At 37.7% G+C, this 16,043-nt stretch overlaps 1 protein-coding gene across 3 annotated transcripts in view; it reads right to left on the reverse strand.

The window, feature by feature from the left end:
• Positions 1-5,027: 5,027 nt before the first annotated feature.
• Positions 5,028-16,043, reverse strand: part of LOC128744253 (sushi, von Willebrand factor type A, EGF and pentraxin domain-containing protein 1) — a 119,046-nt gene continuing 108,030 nt past the window's right edge. For all 3 annotated transcript variants that reach the window (XM_053841110.1, XM_053841109.1, XM_053841111.1), the window contains exons 18-22: positions 6,359-6,512; positions 5,983-6,181; positions 5,713-5,918; positions 5,424-5,540; positions 5,028-5,371 (exon numbers count right to left, since the gene is read on the reverse strand). In XM_053841110.1, coding sequence (XP_053697085.1) covers positions 5,340-5,371; positions 5,424-5,540; positions 5,713-5,918; positions 5,983-6,181; positions 6,359-6,512 — 708 coding nt within the window. In that variant the 3' untranslated portion in view covers positions 5,028-5,339. The remainder of the gene's footprint in view (positions 5,372-5,423; positions 5,541-5,712; positions 5,919-5,982; positions 6,182-6,358; positions 6,513-16,043) is intronic.

Genomic DNA, 16,043 nt, shown 5'->3' on the forward strand with positions numbered 1-16,043 from the left:
ACGGAAAATCAGCACTAGTTATTCCGATCAATCACAGAACGTAGATTTTTAGTTAGACAATACCTAACATTTTTCAATTATTAGAAAGTTTGTTAGGGAAACATATAGGGGGAAGTCCCAATACCGGACACTTATGACTTTCATAGTTCAATTGGTGCACCTTATTAGCTAATATGATAAAATCAATAAATAGGACAACAAATAACATGTGTGATTTTATAGGTCAGAATCATTCATGAAAATAGAGATTTGATAGTTTTTATCTACCGCCGATAGAGTTGTTATGTTCCGGTTAATTTTCGGATCAGCATTACAGTATTATTCGGTCGCATAAAATTTCGGTTTTCATGTATAAAATATCATTCATTGAATATTTTCCAAGCTCCATAGTTCATTTTTCCACAAAGTTATTTACTATACTTCGTTAAAAAATATAAATTATAATCAGTGATTCCCCTTCACCCAGTACCGGAAACCGAGCCGTCCCCCTATGGTTATGCAAAGCAATTTTTCAAACATCTTTAGTCAACAAGTATACAAGCAAAGCCCTGAATTGGGTTATTTTATGATTTCTATTGACACAATTTTTAAGTACTGTTTTTTATCGATTTCACATTTAGCTTCTAAAATGGTTCATTAGTGATGCAAGTATGTGTAACCTATTTTTGGAAAATAGTCTACTAAATTACTCTTCCAGGTAATAAAAACTGAAGTAATGGGAAAGAAATGAAAATTTTTGGTGAAGGAGGGGGAAGAGCGGAAAGGAAGGGGGGGAGTATTGGTAGCTATGCTTGACAAGTAGTCATTTTGACTCCTACCTTTTGTCCAATGCTGGAAGGTGCATGAGTCGAACCAAGCTGTAATCTGAGATTATAACCGGATTCGAACCCACAACACCCTCCAGGGCATGTGGTTCGCTGGTACTTGTACCTTTGAACCATAGAGGCGCTGGACAAAAGGAGACTGCAAAACCCACTCATCAAGATAGCGACGCGTCTGGTTGGGTTATAGACACATTGAGCATTGAGCATATCGATTGAGCTAAAACTTGTTTTTATTACTGTTCAAAATGCTCTTAAACTCAGATTCTGAACCGTTTTGCCTTTCTACTATGTGAAAATATAGTATAAAGGTATAGGAATCACTCGAAAAACCGAAAATCGAAAGAAAGCCTAGCGGGACGAGTGTCATACACCATTCGACTCAGTTTCGAAAACTGAGCATTTTCTGTGTGTGTGTGTGTGTGTGTGTGTGTGTGTGTGTGTGTGTGTGTGAGTGTGTGTGTGTGTGTGTGTGTGTGTGTGTGTGTGTGTGTGTGTGTGAGTGTGTGTGTGTGTGTGTGTGTGTGAGTGGAACGCTTTTGATTGAGCCAACATTTCTCGGACATGACTGGACCGTTTTTAATGATCTTCGTATCAAATGAAAGGTCTAGGTGTCCCATTGTTCGTTATTTAATTTCATACTGATCGAATTTTTAGTTCAAAAGTTATGTGTAAAAATACGAAAAATATGGGACTTCATTATCTCATAGGTCCCTTAACCGATTTGAACAAAATTGATTGCATATGAAAGGGGAGTCTTTCAAAGCCTTAACTTCAAGATTTCATGACGAATGGGATTGTGGTTTGAAAGTTACATAAAGAAATGTGGAAAAAATGTATTAAAAACTGCTTTTTGTTACATATAAGCATTAATTTAAAGGGAAACATTCTATAATTTATTATCATTTGAAAGTTACAGTTGAAATCTATCAAACGAAACCAAGTTACTGAAAATCGGATGATTCATGCAAAAGTTATACAAACTTTAACACCTAAGCGCAGTATATTAAACCGTTAAAATGTATAAAATGGAAATAAATTAATCAAGGGTTGATTGTATTCAATGTATGTGTTATGTATGTGTATGTATGCATGCATGCGTGTATGTATGTATGCATGCGTGTATGTATGTATGTATATATGTATGTATATATGTATGTGTGTATGCATGTATGCATGTATGCATGTATGTATGTATGTATGTATGTATGTATGTATGTATGTATGTATGTATGTATGTATGTATGTATGTATGTATGTATGTATGTATGTATGTATATATGTATGTATGTATGTATGTATGTACGTATGTATGTATGTATGTATGTATGTATGTATGCATTTATGTATGTATGTATGTATGCGTGTATGTATGTATATGCGATTTGCAATTTTAAAATTTGCATAGAAATACAAGAAGAGTGAGAAACATTTCAATTGTTATTTTCTATACTTGCTGTTAGGCTTCGTGCACAAATTACGTAACGCTTGGAGGGGAGGGAGGAGGCTCGAGTTTGTTACTTTTTGTTACATAGGGGGGAGGAGGAGTCAGAAGAACAGTTACGTAACAAAATTATGAATACCAAAAAATAGCTACAAAACGAAGAAAGGACGTATTGGTGGCGTGAAATGGTGAATAGGTTTAGACTGATGAAGATTCAAATTCAAAATTCTAGTTTGTAACTGATGAAGACGATCCTACTATGGTGAATGATCCTTTGGGTTAAAACCACTCAAAAAAAACGATCCTGCTACATTTCCGAATATTGTGTAACCAGGACAAAATTGGACTTCCGAAAAAACGGCAACAATTTTTTTCCGTACCGTGCATTAAACCTAGTGTCGGAAGTAGTGCGCTGTGTAGCACGTCTCATTTGCTATACAGCGCGCTACCTCCGACACTCCGACAGTTTAATGTACGTACCGTACCGGAAGAAAAATCATTTGCCGTTTTTTCGGAAGTTCAATTTAGTGCTGGCGACACCATATTATGGTTGAAAACCAATTGACCTCAACATGTATCAGTGCCTGATTGTTGTTTTAATATGATTTTCTTCAATTCGTTAAAATAAAAAAAATACACGATTTATGTAATTTTTTTAAATATCAATGGGGGGAGGGGGTTTGGTCAACGTTACGTAATTTAAAGGGGGGGGGGGGGGGGGGCTATGCCAAGCGTTACTTATCGTTACATGGGGGAGATAGGGGGTTAAAAATCCGGAATTTTTGCGTTACGTAATTTGTGTACCACGCCTTACTCGCAATCGGACGAGCAAAGCAAAAAGCGAAGAAAAGTTTTTGATTTAATCATATAGCTATAGTGGTGTATAGTAATGAGTTGATTTTCCCAAATAAATTTATACCAATTTCAAACAAATTTTGCGCATCATTAGATGCTAAATTTTATATGAAAAAGAGGAAGAAAAAGTTACTAATAATTCTGTAGGATTTGTTTTCGCTAGTGACACTTTAAAAGATAATATCATATGTCATGTACAGGGATGCCACATATAATTCTGTGTTTTTTGTTGGAAAAATCTGACAATCTGCATGGCGAGGAAAAATATCTGTGCAAAAATCTGTACAATGCAAAACAATGAGAGTGAAAGTGATAGAGAGTCATTTTGCTGACTATTACCGTCTCTTTCACTCTCATGTAAAAGCTCAAAAATCTGTTTAATCTGTGTAATTTGGCGAAAATCTGTATTCTATGCATACAGATTCTGTACAGGCGATTTCTTTTAAATATCTGTTAAACACAGAATAATCTGTGCATGTGACAACCCTAGTCATGTATCATGTTTTAATAAATAAATAAATATGGGTCCACTCATACCAGTAAAAATAACAAGCGCCGAAAATTATATCGATCGTATTTCCCATCCTCAAGTATGTTTATGGTGCTGCTTTTGTTTCTTTGATCTCATCGTTTCCTAAAACATCTAACGGGCAGTATCGTATAAACGATACGATCAAGCTAATGACTATTTTTTCATTAAAGTTTATTCGAAAGAAGCTCGAAAGAAAGAAGTTTTGATTTTAATGCAAAAATAATTAACTGAAAGAGCGCAAACTAAGAAAAAGTCCAATTTATCTTTTGCATTTTTCATATCTAATGCTCTACTCAGTTATTTTTTCAAATTCAGATATTCTTTTTGGATAAGGATTTTGAACAATAAGGAATGGATATTTAAAAATATAGTCAAGTTAATTATAGATGTTCATGAGAAATTAAAAAATAATTATTGCAGCAGTAGAAAGGCTAGGTCACACCGCTAGGTGGATTAATTCGGGTTTTTAATCAAAAAGTAGGAAGCATGAACACAAAACTGTGTTCATTTTCACAGCAAATAATTCAACTAGCAACTAGCCAAAATGAATAAAATTTTCTACGTAAAATCAGAGTTTTTGCACTTTAGGGATATTTTGAGCAGTTAAGCGTGTAGGGCGCTACTTATGGACTATATTGGCTCGTTTCATTATCTCTGATTTCCCTGATCGCGGATGAGTTCAAGTTGTTACGTGGTTTTTGAGCCGTAAATCTCGCATGTGCATAGTATTTTTCGATATAAATTAAATTATGGTTGTATATGAGCACCATTGGCATTATATTAAATTTGTTAAAAAGGTATTTTTTATATCTTAATTTTCGTAGTGTTTCTGGCTTTACAAGAAAATTTTCGAATATCCAGGTTAGTCTCATATGACTGATGCTTACATACTTACATTATCCATCTAGCTCCGCCCATCTACTAACAACGATTCCTTTCCCGAAATACTTGTGAAGATGCAGAGGATTCCCTGGTCTTTAGTAGCAACAAGTATTGGACTAACATTCCTTCCCATCCCACCAGGACCCGCATTCGGACGTGGCCGGCGTCGGTATTGATCAGCATGCAGGGACCTGATAAGGTTGCACAATGAAAAATAGCGTGCTGTCCCAAGTATGCTTTTTCCAGCCATCATTTTGCAATTTTCATCGGTCCTGGTCAATAACGGAGTAGCAGCACACGGGCGGTATCCTATGCTTATGCTGCTAAAGCTTATGCTTTAGGGATATTTTGAGCAGTTTAACCAATTTTAGCTAAATCCATTCTACTTATAGGTATATTAATTTAAGAGTGTAAGATACAGATAAGATGAGTGGGAATCATCTAAACGTCGAAACCTGATTGAAACTCGAGATATTAAAACAAAAGTAAGGAATATCATTTTTATTAGAGTTGCTAATTAAGCCTAAATTAATTAAAATGTTGTTGACAATAGCGCTTCAAAACATAACAAAAGGCCTATAGGAGTCTTATCATACCTAGACCACAAGGTAATCTTGTTGTATTGTTGCACGTAATTTCGAAATATTACTCTTAATGATTCTATCTGCAGAAAACGTTTTAATATTATCTCCGTATAATAAACTGAATGATTGAGTATTGCGTAGACGAAGACTTTACGGATGGCAACCATCATCTTGGTACTGATATGTTTCAATGAGTAACAACACCTCTGTCGACCGAAAAACTAGTTTCCTTCGCTGTCACTGTCGCTTTTTTCTAAAAGTAAATTTTTTGACTAGTCACGGATTAATTCTAAATGTTACCTTACCTTTTTTGCCTGTGTAAGCATGTCTCTTTAATCTATCATACAGATCCTCTTTTGTTCCATATAAAGAGGCATTCGACCGTGCCAGAGAGTTAAGTTTTCCATTTGTACCATGCAGGCCTTAAACAAAAGATATAAACGTAAATAATAAAATCACAACTCATAATAAGATTTTACGCATTTGTAAGTTGAATGCCTTGAATAGAAGGCTCTACACCCTGATGGTTAATCTTTTTTAGGTATAATCCTGTGCAAATGCAATATAAAAGGGAAACAATGTTTTGAACCGTACCTTCTTTCATATAACTTTCGTTATAAAAATTTGGCATTTCCCATCCATCTTCTTCGTCGTCATAATAATGTGCGTAAGTGCTGTGGTGAGATGGAGCAATACTTTCTGCATATGGCGTGTGAGCTCCATAATAAAAATTTACTTGGGATCCTGTTTGATCAGCTGCTGGAGATAGTATTTTTTTAGGATCTCGTCGTTTATTGGCCCTTAGGAATAAAAAGGTTTTATTTCTAGGTGAAAACATGAGGCATATAATGTGTTATTTCCTACCGGGCACAAATCATCCAAATCAAAAGCACAATTAAAATAGTAAAAATGACCGTTGCTGCGATTCCACCAGCGATATAGGCAAACTCTGATCTTTCGGTACACTTGGTGCCGGTGAATGATCCCTTGCATCTACATGATGGTACTCCTTTGATATCCTTTACGCACTGTCCTGCGTTCTCGCAAAATCCTTCGCACACATCTAATTTAATATATATTTTTACTTTCTATTTTTAGTCACCTTAACGCTGCTAATAACATGTGTCGTTGATTTTTCTCGGTGAAAAAAAAGTTTTTTCGCCGTGAAGAATCAAGGACACATGTTATTGAGTATATTTTTGTTTGAATGGCATACACATCATTACATGATTAGTATTACCTGTACATAGCATTCCAGTGCCATTATATCCTGCTTTACATTCGCATTTGAAATCGAAGGAATCTGGCATTAATATACAAAAAGCATTTGGATCGCAATGCTGCTGCCCTTCTGACACATTCGCACACGGATTTGTACACTCGGCTTTGCTGGTCTGAAATGTACATAAGAGTTTTTCATATTGAATTATGTTTATACGTTAATAGAATATGTATTATATTGCAGCAATTATCATAAATTTCTCGGTGATAGGAAAACGTTAAGTAGATTACGGGAGGGCATTTTCGACCTATTTCTAAATTCAACCTATTTTCCTTTTCTTTCGCCAATAACAAAAAACACTGCCGACATACAATTTTAATTATTTTCTCAAGACTGTAAGTAATCTACTGTTTTGCCTTTCTACTATATAAATATATAGTATAAAGGTATAGAAATTACTCGAAAACCCGAAAATGGAAAGAACTGCGGACCGAATGTCATATACCAAACACACAGTTAGGTATTTGTTTATTTGTTTACCATATAAAAAGTCATCTGACAACATATGGTATTAATGATCTAAAGCATGCAATATATTATGCTTTTGTAAATTTGTTGACGAAAGGTCTCTGTGGAAACGCTAAAATCGAATAAATAATACGCCTCTTGGAATCGTCCGCTCACATTCATCATAGGGTCATTATTGCCATAAGGACTGTATCGAAAAATAATTAGCAACTTTTAAAATGATTTTACTCAAAAATGGGTGAAATAATTTTTATGTGCGTTCAAGCAAAAGTTAGTTTAAATATCAAAGAAGAGTTGTGCAATCGATTTGTTTCGATTATTTTTTTACTTTTCGCTATGCCTCGGATTGATCTTGAAATCAGAAAAAAAAATTCTGCACACTTGGGGCACTGAAAACGGTGTTTTTTATCAACCAAATCGCAAAACGGTTTAAAGTGCACAACACAAGCGTAAAAATATCATTGATAAATACGGAAGAGTTATCCTTGAAGGATCTGCCTTGGTCCGGAAGAAAACCTGGTTCCAGTTAGCCCCCGGTAGGTTCTGAAGTAATAACTCATATTAAACGACACCGATTTGTAACAACGTCTTATTTAGCTAAAATACTTAAAAGAAGCATTGCGATAATTTAGTGAATCAAGGTCAGGAACTCCGTAAACACATACAAGAATCATAAGGTATCTAGGAAGTCCGGAGAGTAACAATCTCGAGCGTAAATAAGGGCGCGGTAACTATGAACGGATAATAGACAACGGCAACAAGTGCATCTATATGGACGACGAAACTTACGTCAACCAGGATTCAAAAGCGCTTCCAGGGCCGAAATTCTATACGAAATCGGCGGACGAGGTGGTGGACGATACCGACAGTACGATTACGCTGGAAAAGTTTGGACAGAAGGTTTTAGTATGGCATGCTTTTTGTACTTGTGGTCTGCGATTCTGCGTAATTTCTTCACAAAGTGTGCAATAAATGCTCAAATTTATAAAGATAAATAATTGATAGATAAAATATTGTGGCCCCTCTACAAACAGTATCAGTCTCCCCCTCTCTTTTGGCCGAATTTGGCATGTGTGCATTGCGCTAAGCCTGCACTACAGTGCCTTTCAGGCAATAATATCCAATTCGTCGAGAAAAACATCAGCCCACCAAATTGTCCAGAGCTCTGACCAATTGAACGAATTGTGCCAATTGAACCAATTGTGAAGAGGATCTTCAGGAGGGAAGAAACAGTTTTCCAAAGCATGGAGGATTTGTAAGAAAAATTGAACAGAAGCATCCAGGAAATGCGCAAAAGCTAGTGTGCAGAATTTGCTAGGAGGAGTTTCATCAAAAGTGCGCTCATTCTTTAGAACCTAATATTTTGACTAATGTAAGCCATGTTATTGTTTCAAGTCGTCCTGATCTTCAATAAACCTAAAACAAAAATTGAAATAATAATCGTATTTGATTTTTATTCACGAATAGATGTTGCTAAAGACTTTTCGATACAGTCCTTATACAGCGTTTCTAGGAGGTTGTCGTAGCTATTGTATGGGCCGTAGAATTCGTTGTGGTGCGTAGATATGAAGTTGACCAAGCAGGGCGGCACTGTTAATCTCATATTGTAAAATGTTTGCACCAAATACAGCTTGGTTGGCATTCCGCCGATCTCCCAATGTTTCGATGCCAATCAATGCATACCGGTCTAACGAGGCAGGTCTTGCGGATGCGTCCATGGAAGGTTACGTAGCGCGTATCGGTCAAACCACAGATCACAGTTCGACACAGATTCGATTCGGGTTATCTAGGGCGACCATACAATTGACCTGAATTCGAGCATAAATCTTACTAAAAAACAGTACAATGCGCGTAGACACAGTGGATCAGTGAAATCAGCAGCAACTTTCGATACGAAACCAAGTTGGCGGTTATCCTTGTCCACAATAGATGAGTAGTGCGCTTTGAAGGACAGTTGGTAATCAGACAGAACGCGGATCTCCTTAATTGTATTGTATTGTATTGTATGTATTTGAATATAGGCTTTGAGCCCGTTACCCAATCTTAACCTAGTTACAACACATAAACATAAAACACACTTCTTAAAATGAATAATACATATAAACAATAAAGACACTAATACAATTGTTCTCTAAAATATAATCTAAGCTTATGTCTAATTGTATCTGGGGTCATATCAATGGTAACAATTTCCTGCAGGGTGTTGTAGGCATTCATGAAGCGGGACGTTGGCTCATTCTGTGTGTAGTTCCTGGTTCGCAACGGTGGCTCAAAGGTTCTCCTTCGCCGTAGCGAGACTGGACTATCGTTCAGTATTAGTCGGTTGGCAAGAGGTTGGCTGACAGTTCGTCCTGCAAGAATATTCGTGAAGAACACGATGTCGGCTATCTTATGCCTCGCGAGGACCGAGTCAAGGTCTACCAGGCAGCACAGGTCCTGATAAGGTGGTAGCTCTTCTCCGTTCCATCCGAGATTTCTGAGAGCAAATCTAACGAATCTCTTCTGGATTCCTTCTATTCGCTGAATGTGAGTTACGTATTGCGGGTGCCATATTACGCTAGCATAGTTTGCTTCTAACGAGACCTTTGTAGACTGCTAATATCGCATAAGGATCTTTGAGGTCACGGCCAAATTTTCTAATGAGCGAGAACAGTTTCAGGCTTTCTTTTACTACATTATCAATGTGTCTATTGAAGCAGAGCGAGCGGTCGAATGTTACACCCAAGTCACGAACATATTCTGTGCGCGGCACTACACTATTTTGGTACCCGTAATCGAAGATCACGGGGTTAACTTTTCTGGAGAATGTCATTACTGAGCACTTGTCTGCATTTACTCTTAATCCACGGTTTTCGCAGTACTTTCCAACGTGGCCTAGGTCGAGCTGTAATTTCAGGCAATCTTCCGTGGACTTGATAGGAAAGAAGATTTTTATATCGTCTGCATAAATTAGAATTCTTGCGTGGGTGATAACATCAGGCAATTTGTTCATTAGAATCACGAACAGCAACGGTCCCAAGTGACTACCTTGTGGTACGCCAGAATGTACGGTAAATGAGCAAGATTTGTTACCGCGAATTTTAACAAATTGTACTCTATCCATCAGATACGATATCATCCAGCTGTACAATGGACCTCGAACGCCAAACTCTTCAATTGCCTCCAAGATGCTATTAATGCTAACGGTATCAAACGCTTTGCTCATATCGGTATATATGCAGTCCACTTGAAAACCTTTCGATATGTAGTCCGTAACCATTGAGGTGAACTCACACAGGTTTGTTACAACCGATTTCTTCTTCAAGAATCCGTGTTGCACAGAAGAAATACGTCCGACTACAATGTCATAAAGGTGACAATAAACTAGCGATTCGAAAAGTTTCGGGATAGCCGATTGTATAGCAACCCCACGATAATTTTCTACATCGCCTCTGGCACCTTTTTTATGTATCGGAGTGATGTGCGAAATCTTCCAGATTCCTGGGAAATGACCGGCGGCCAGCGACGCATTGAATAAGCTAGTGAGCGGAAATACAAATTCTTGCCGAAATTGCTTGAGAACACTATTTGTCAGCATATCAGGACCAGCGGATTTGTTGGCATTGAGTGCACAAATGCCGTTTTCCACACAAGTCTGGGACAGTTGGTACGGTGCCTCTTCATTAGTGATAGGAAGTTCTCTGATACTACCAGTTGTTGCAGTGAACACACTTTTGAAGTAAGCCGCAAAAAGTTCGGTTGACGATTAGGCATCGGTAGCTGTGACATCCTTATACTTAACGCGACCCGGGATGCCGGTACTTTTTCTTCTATTATTCACAAATTTCCAAAACGACTTTGGGTTGCTTTTCAAACGGATTTGAATATCTTCGATGTACACTTGATACGCTTCTCTGTGTGCCGCCTTGAACATTCTTAGCATTTGTTTATAATTAGTCACATTTTCGTTTGATGGTGACCGACGCATCCGCTTCAAGGCTAGCCTTTTCTCTTTCATTAAATTAGCAAGCGCCGGTATAAACCATTCGGGATAGTTGTGCGAAGATCTTTGCCGTTCCGCGATCATTGGAGAATAGCGAGCAAAAATGTTGTAACTTATGTAGTAAAACAACAGAGAGTTGTAGTCAATCGAATTCTCGATTACCACAGCATTTTCCCAGTCAACATTTAAAATATCTATTGACCGCAGAAAGTCCGACATGTCTTCCGCGCGTCGTTGATATTCTTCACTGCTTTGAAAAATGTCTTCTGAGACGAACAAATCATCCCATCTGACATTCGCAAGGTCCACCCGAGCACTTTCAAAATCCATTGCGTATAAATTTAAATGATTTTTGAGCATCCCCTGTTCACACTCTGCCGGTTCAATTGCACTGACGGTTAATAACATCGCATTGTGATGAACTTCGTTTTTTATCAATGGATCCGTTAATGCTACTTGACATATGACCGTTGCCGTAGTGAACACCAAATCCAGAAAACAGTTGTTATTGTTCGGAATGTTGCAAACTTGCACCATACCGGCCGAATGAAAACAATCAACAACAGCTATCTCGCGCTGTGAGCTGACTTGGTCGGGTAAGTAAGATACATTATTTGAATCGAATTGAGCCTGATTCCATTTCAAATTCGGTAGGTTCAAATCACCAGCAACAATAATTTCGTCAGCGGGACCAGCTGACTCGACGATGAATTCAACAAACGAACAAAACGAGCGGTATCGTTCAACACTAGAGGTAGGTGGAATATAGCCACAGCACACAAACAGTGCTCCGCTATTGTTTGTTGATAACTTAACACAAATTGCTTCGTTACTTTCAGCCTTCGAGTGTTCGATGCTGTGCAAGCGATTGTGAACAGCAACTAATACGCCACCGCCGGATAGTTTGTCGCTATTAGTGGTGTTTCTGTCGCAGCGATAAATATTAAAGCAAGACGGGAAAAGTGATGAATCTATCACAGTGTCGTCCAGGTGAGTTTCAGAAAACATGTATACGTCTACGTCTAATTCCAGCGATGACAAAAAGACTATTTTTTGCCTTTCGCTTCCTTTTACACTGTTTATGTTTTGATAGTAAATATCTATCATTCTTTTCCTTTCCGTAGCATTTTGTCCCGACAAGCATGCAGTTGCAGAAATTTCGTTTCGGCGGAGATTTGTTTCAGGTACATTTTCATTTACAAGTTCATCTGTTACTATTTCATTACAATCAGTTCTAATTTCAGGTGCGTTCACATGATCAGCATTACTGTCTTGACTGAAGACTGGCAAGCGGAGTGAGGAAGTTATCCGCATTGGAATCGCTGTCCTTAGCGTTGCCACGAAAAGGTTGTATCCCACTATCATTTACGAATTCCCGGAAATAAATCCCCTTTTGCCAGCTCGAGGGCTGCATCGCTTTTTCTTTATATTGCAAATCAACACCGACTTTAAATGACACAAAAGTCATGCGATTCAAGTCGGCATCTCTTCGTACCAACTTGATTACTTCGATGGGACCATCAATTTCAAGATTCTGCTGTACTAATCTAGTGATTTCATCCACAGTGGCGTGTGGTGAAAACCTGGATAGGAACAGCCAGAATTATTGTGCACGCGGTGCGGCTGGTGGTACAATAGGGAGAGACATACCAGCTTCAGGCTCTTTGTCTCCGCAAAGTACAAGCGGTGAGTTTGTTTCGTCATGGTAGTGATTGTCAATTAAAATGCGCGGACGTTTGGAAGGTCTTCTATCTGTCTCGGGAACTATTTTAGGTGGTAGAGAGGATATTGGAGTCAACGGGATTTTGCGTGCTATACGATTGATCATGTTGGCATTATTTCTAATTTCACTCTTTAACTCGTCGAACATTTTTGTTTGTTCCCCAAGCACCGTGTGAAGCCCATCGTTAGCATTGCTGAGAGCATCACGGAAACATACATTGCGCATAAGCTTTCTGCAAGCTTGACACATCCAGAAAATAGCGGGACTAGATTCAATTTCTAACCACAGTTCAGGGCTTAACTTACAACAAGCGATATGAAACGTTGACTTGCAAAAGCCTTGACAAGTAACCATATTAGCATCCGCTGGAATGGTGTTAGCACAGGCATTGCAGAGATGACTCATTGTTAGTTTTGATATATTCACTTGTCACTAACAAAAAACTTGATATTCCTCGGATGTCAAATCTGTTTAGTTACACTTTGCGCTTATCAAAAATTATATACGTTGCACAATTATTGCGAAATATTACAGAAACAGTGAGCGTCGGTACCGGTAGTGAATTCACTCTTTGTTTACAAACAATCATATGATCGACACGATTAAAATAAGTTCTGTCGTTTGAGTAGTTGAACATAATAGGTTTCTTCAGACGCCGATAGGAAATCACACAGCACTTTGCTATACTAATCACAAGATGATTCAGCCGGCGCCACCTGGTAAGACTGTCGAGCATATTCTGTAGACGGAAACAATCATCTGGCTTGCGAATGACGAGATAAATTTTCAAATCATCCGCATAGATCAACACACTACTGTTCGGTATAATCGAGGAGACATCATTGAAGAAAAGAGCGGATAGAAGTGATCCTAAGTTACTTCCTTGAGGAACCCTGCACTGCGGACTGAATGTTGTCTTTACGTATAGCCGTCGGTTTGCTAAGTAAGATTCCAGCCAATCACAGAGTCTATCCGAGAAGCCGAGACGTCGAAATTTAGCGTGTATTTATTTCGAATTTCGAGTAAGTATTTCGTGGTACACTGTGTCAAAAGCAGCTTTGATATCTGTATGTATTGCATCAATTTGTACACCAGCATCCATCTTGCGGCTATAGAAGGAAGTAAACTCACAGAAATTCGACTCCACAGAGCGCTTTCGGAAAAATGGTGTAATGGTGGTGTAATGTAGTTTTTGCATGCTTCAAAAATCACTTTGTTCAGTATGGTCTGTAAGCATTTCGCGAAGCGAGGTTCTCCCACGATATCTGGCAATATCCGTTTTGTCTCCTTTTTTGTATACCAGCGTCATGCACGAGTTTTTCCTGATTGTAGGGAATGTCCGACGTTGTAGATTGAAAATATATTGCTTGGCCAACAATATATGATGACTTCAACTTCGCGAGTGTCGTAGCAACCATCTCGGCATTGATAGTAAAAGCATCCACGTCAGTAACGTCGGTAGGAGCATAGCGAACAGCGTTGCTTATATCTGGACCATGGAGGGCTGCGGTAGAGTTGAATACATTCACGAAATGTGAAGCGAAAAGTTCTCACTTTCCATGGACAGTAGAAGCGGTCAGATCCCCTAACTTCATACACGTAGGTAGACCATAATCCTTCTGCTTCATTATCATTTGTATTCCGCGAGTTATCTTTTATGTTTGCGCGAAAAATTTGCACATACTTTTCATATGCGTATAGTTTTTATGTGTTTTTCTAGGCGGATTGTGTTTATATGTGGCACATGGTAATCATATGGATTTTAAAATGGTGTTAGCATTAGTTATGTGCAAAATATTTAGCAAATTGTTTACAAAACCGTCTAATTGAACAAAAGTAAAGATCATATTACAGGATTTTTATTTTTACCTGCGGCGACTGCTATTTTATGCTTAATTATTTTTTTATTTGGTTACGTTTTAGTCTTAATCATAATCACAGGTCTGCATCAAAAAAACTGCATAAGATTTTTGTTCATTGAATTCAGAAAAAATAATAAAAATTGTTTATCGTGGCCAGTTTTATGACAAAACGTATTAAATAATCTTGAAAATCGGTTTTATATGTATAGAGCAGTTCCACGTGAAGTAGGTAAATGACAAAATTTGAACCTTACTGATTTGAATGAAAATTTACCAACGTTCCTCATATGCGTCACCACAGATTTTGGCACTCATTTCAAGACTCATTTTTAAAAAGGGCGTATTTATTTTCATAGTTATTATGTTTCAAAAATCGTATCTCGAATACTCTGCCTGTAAATTAAGTGAATAATTATTTATTTTTAGTGAATATTATTTATAATTAAATGAATATTATTTATTTTAAGTGTACTTTTTAAAACCATATTGAAAGTGACCTGTTTATTCCTACAAAGTTCCAAAAAATTCCAAAGTCATGTGGCCCCATATTGAAAGTACCCGCATAACAGTCCAACTTTTCCAATTCACATCCAATTTGAACCGAACAAGTGGCATTTGACTCGTACATTTATCTAGTTTTGATATGCTGAAACATTTGACCACCAAACGATTGTTCCCGGTAATATGCAATTACGGTGGAGGAACCGCTTGTATAGAAAAGATATCAGACATTAGGTTATCAATAGTCTTGAAATTGGAAATGTGGGTCATTTTTTCATATATTGAAGAAAATCAGGTATTTAAAATCGGATTTGCATTTCGTAATCGGCTGGTCCATTCATGTGAACTTAAGACCAAATTAAAATCGGTTTAGTGAATCTAATGAGGTAGCAGAATAAAACGGTAAAAATGTCATATCTTTACCTTTCGTATTTCAGGCAAGTCTGCTGGATACCAGTCGTCGCTTGCTCGAGTCTCAGCTGGGAGAGGCTGTTAGAATCAATAAGATCACTAGCCTTGAATTACCCTAAACTCTAACAGCGGACTGCAAAGTCTGTCGAATAAAACAGCAGGTCAAGTTTCGAAAATGGAGTATAGCACCTATGCTTCGCTTGACCTATGGGAAGCTAAGTTTCGATTGATTATTTCGGAACTGGTTTTTACGGTATGACAGATTGTCTAATTATTAAGCTTTGTCATGAATTTTACATTCCTTCCAACAGGCCGCAATTACACGTCTTCTAATGACTGGCGATGACTTCGTATTTTGACAATTTTAGCATGACTTGTAGCACTACTCAATTTTAAAGGGATATAAACGACTAAAAATGTTGAAAAAAATCATTAGTTTTCATATTACATAAGGTACTCCAGGGCAAGTGGGAATACGGAGTAAGTGGGAACGGAGCCCATAAATGAAATGAAAAATGCAACTCCAACGCATACATTAAAATTATATGTAGTTTAATTATATTAATTGGCTTTCCAAACACCAAAATTGAACTTTTAATTTTGGGTGTCGTTTTCAATTTGCGTTGTAAATTGGACGCACCTTTTGACGTAGGACTACGTCTTACGGCAAGTTTTGAGATAGGGTGTCATTCCAAA

The sequence above is a fragment of the Sabethes cyaneus genome, chromosome 3, assembly GCF_943734655.1.
Source record: "Sabethes cyaneus chromosome 3, idSabCyanKW18_F2, whole genome shotgun sequence".
Classification (NCBI taxonomy): Eukaryota; Metazoa; Arthropoda; class Insecta; order Diptera; family Culicidae; genus Sabethes; species Sabethes cyaneus.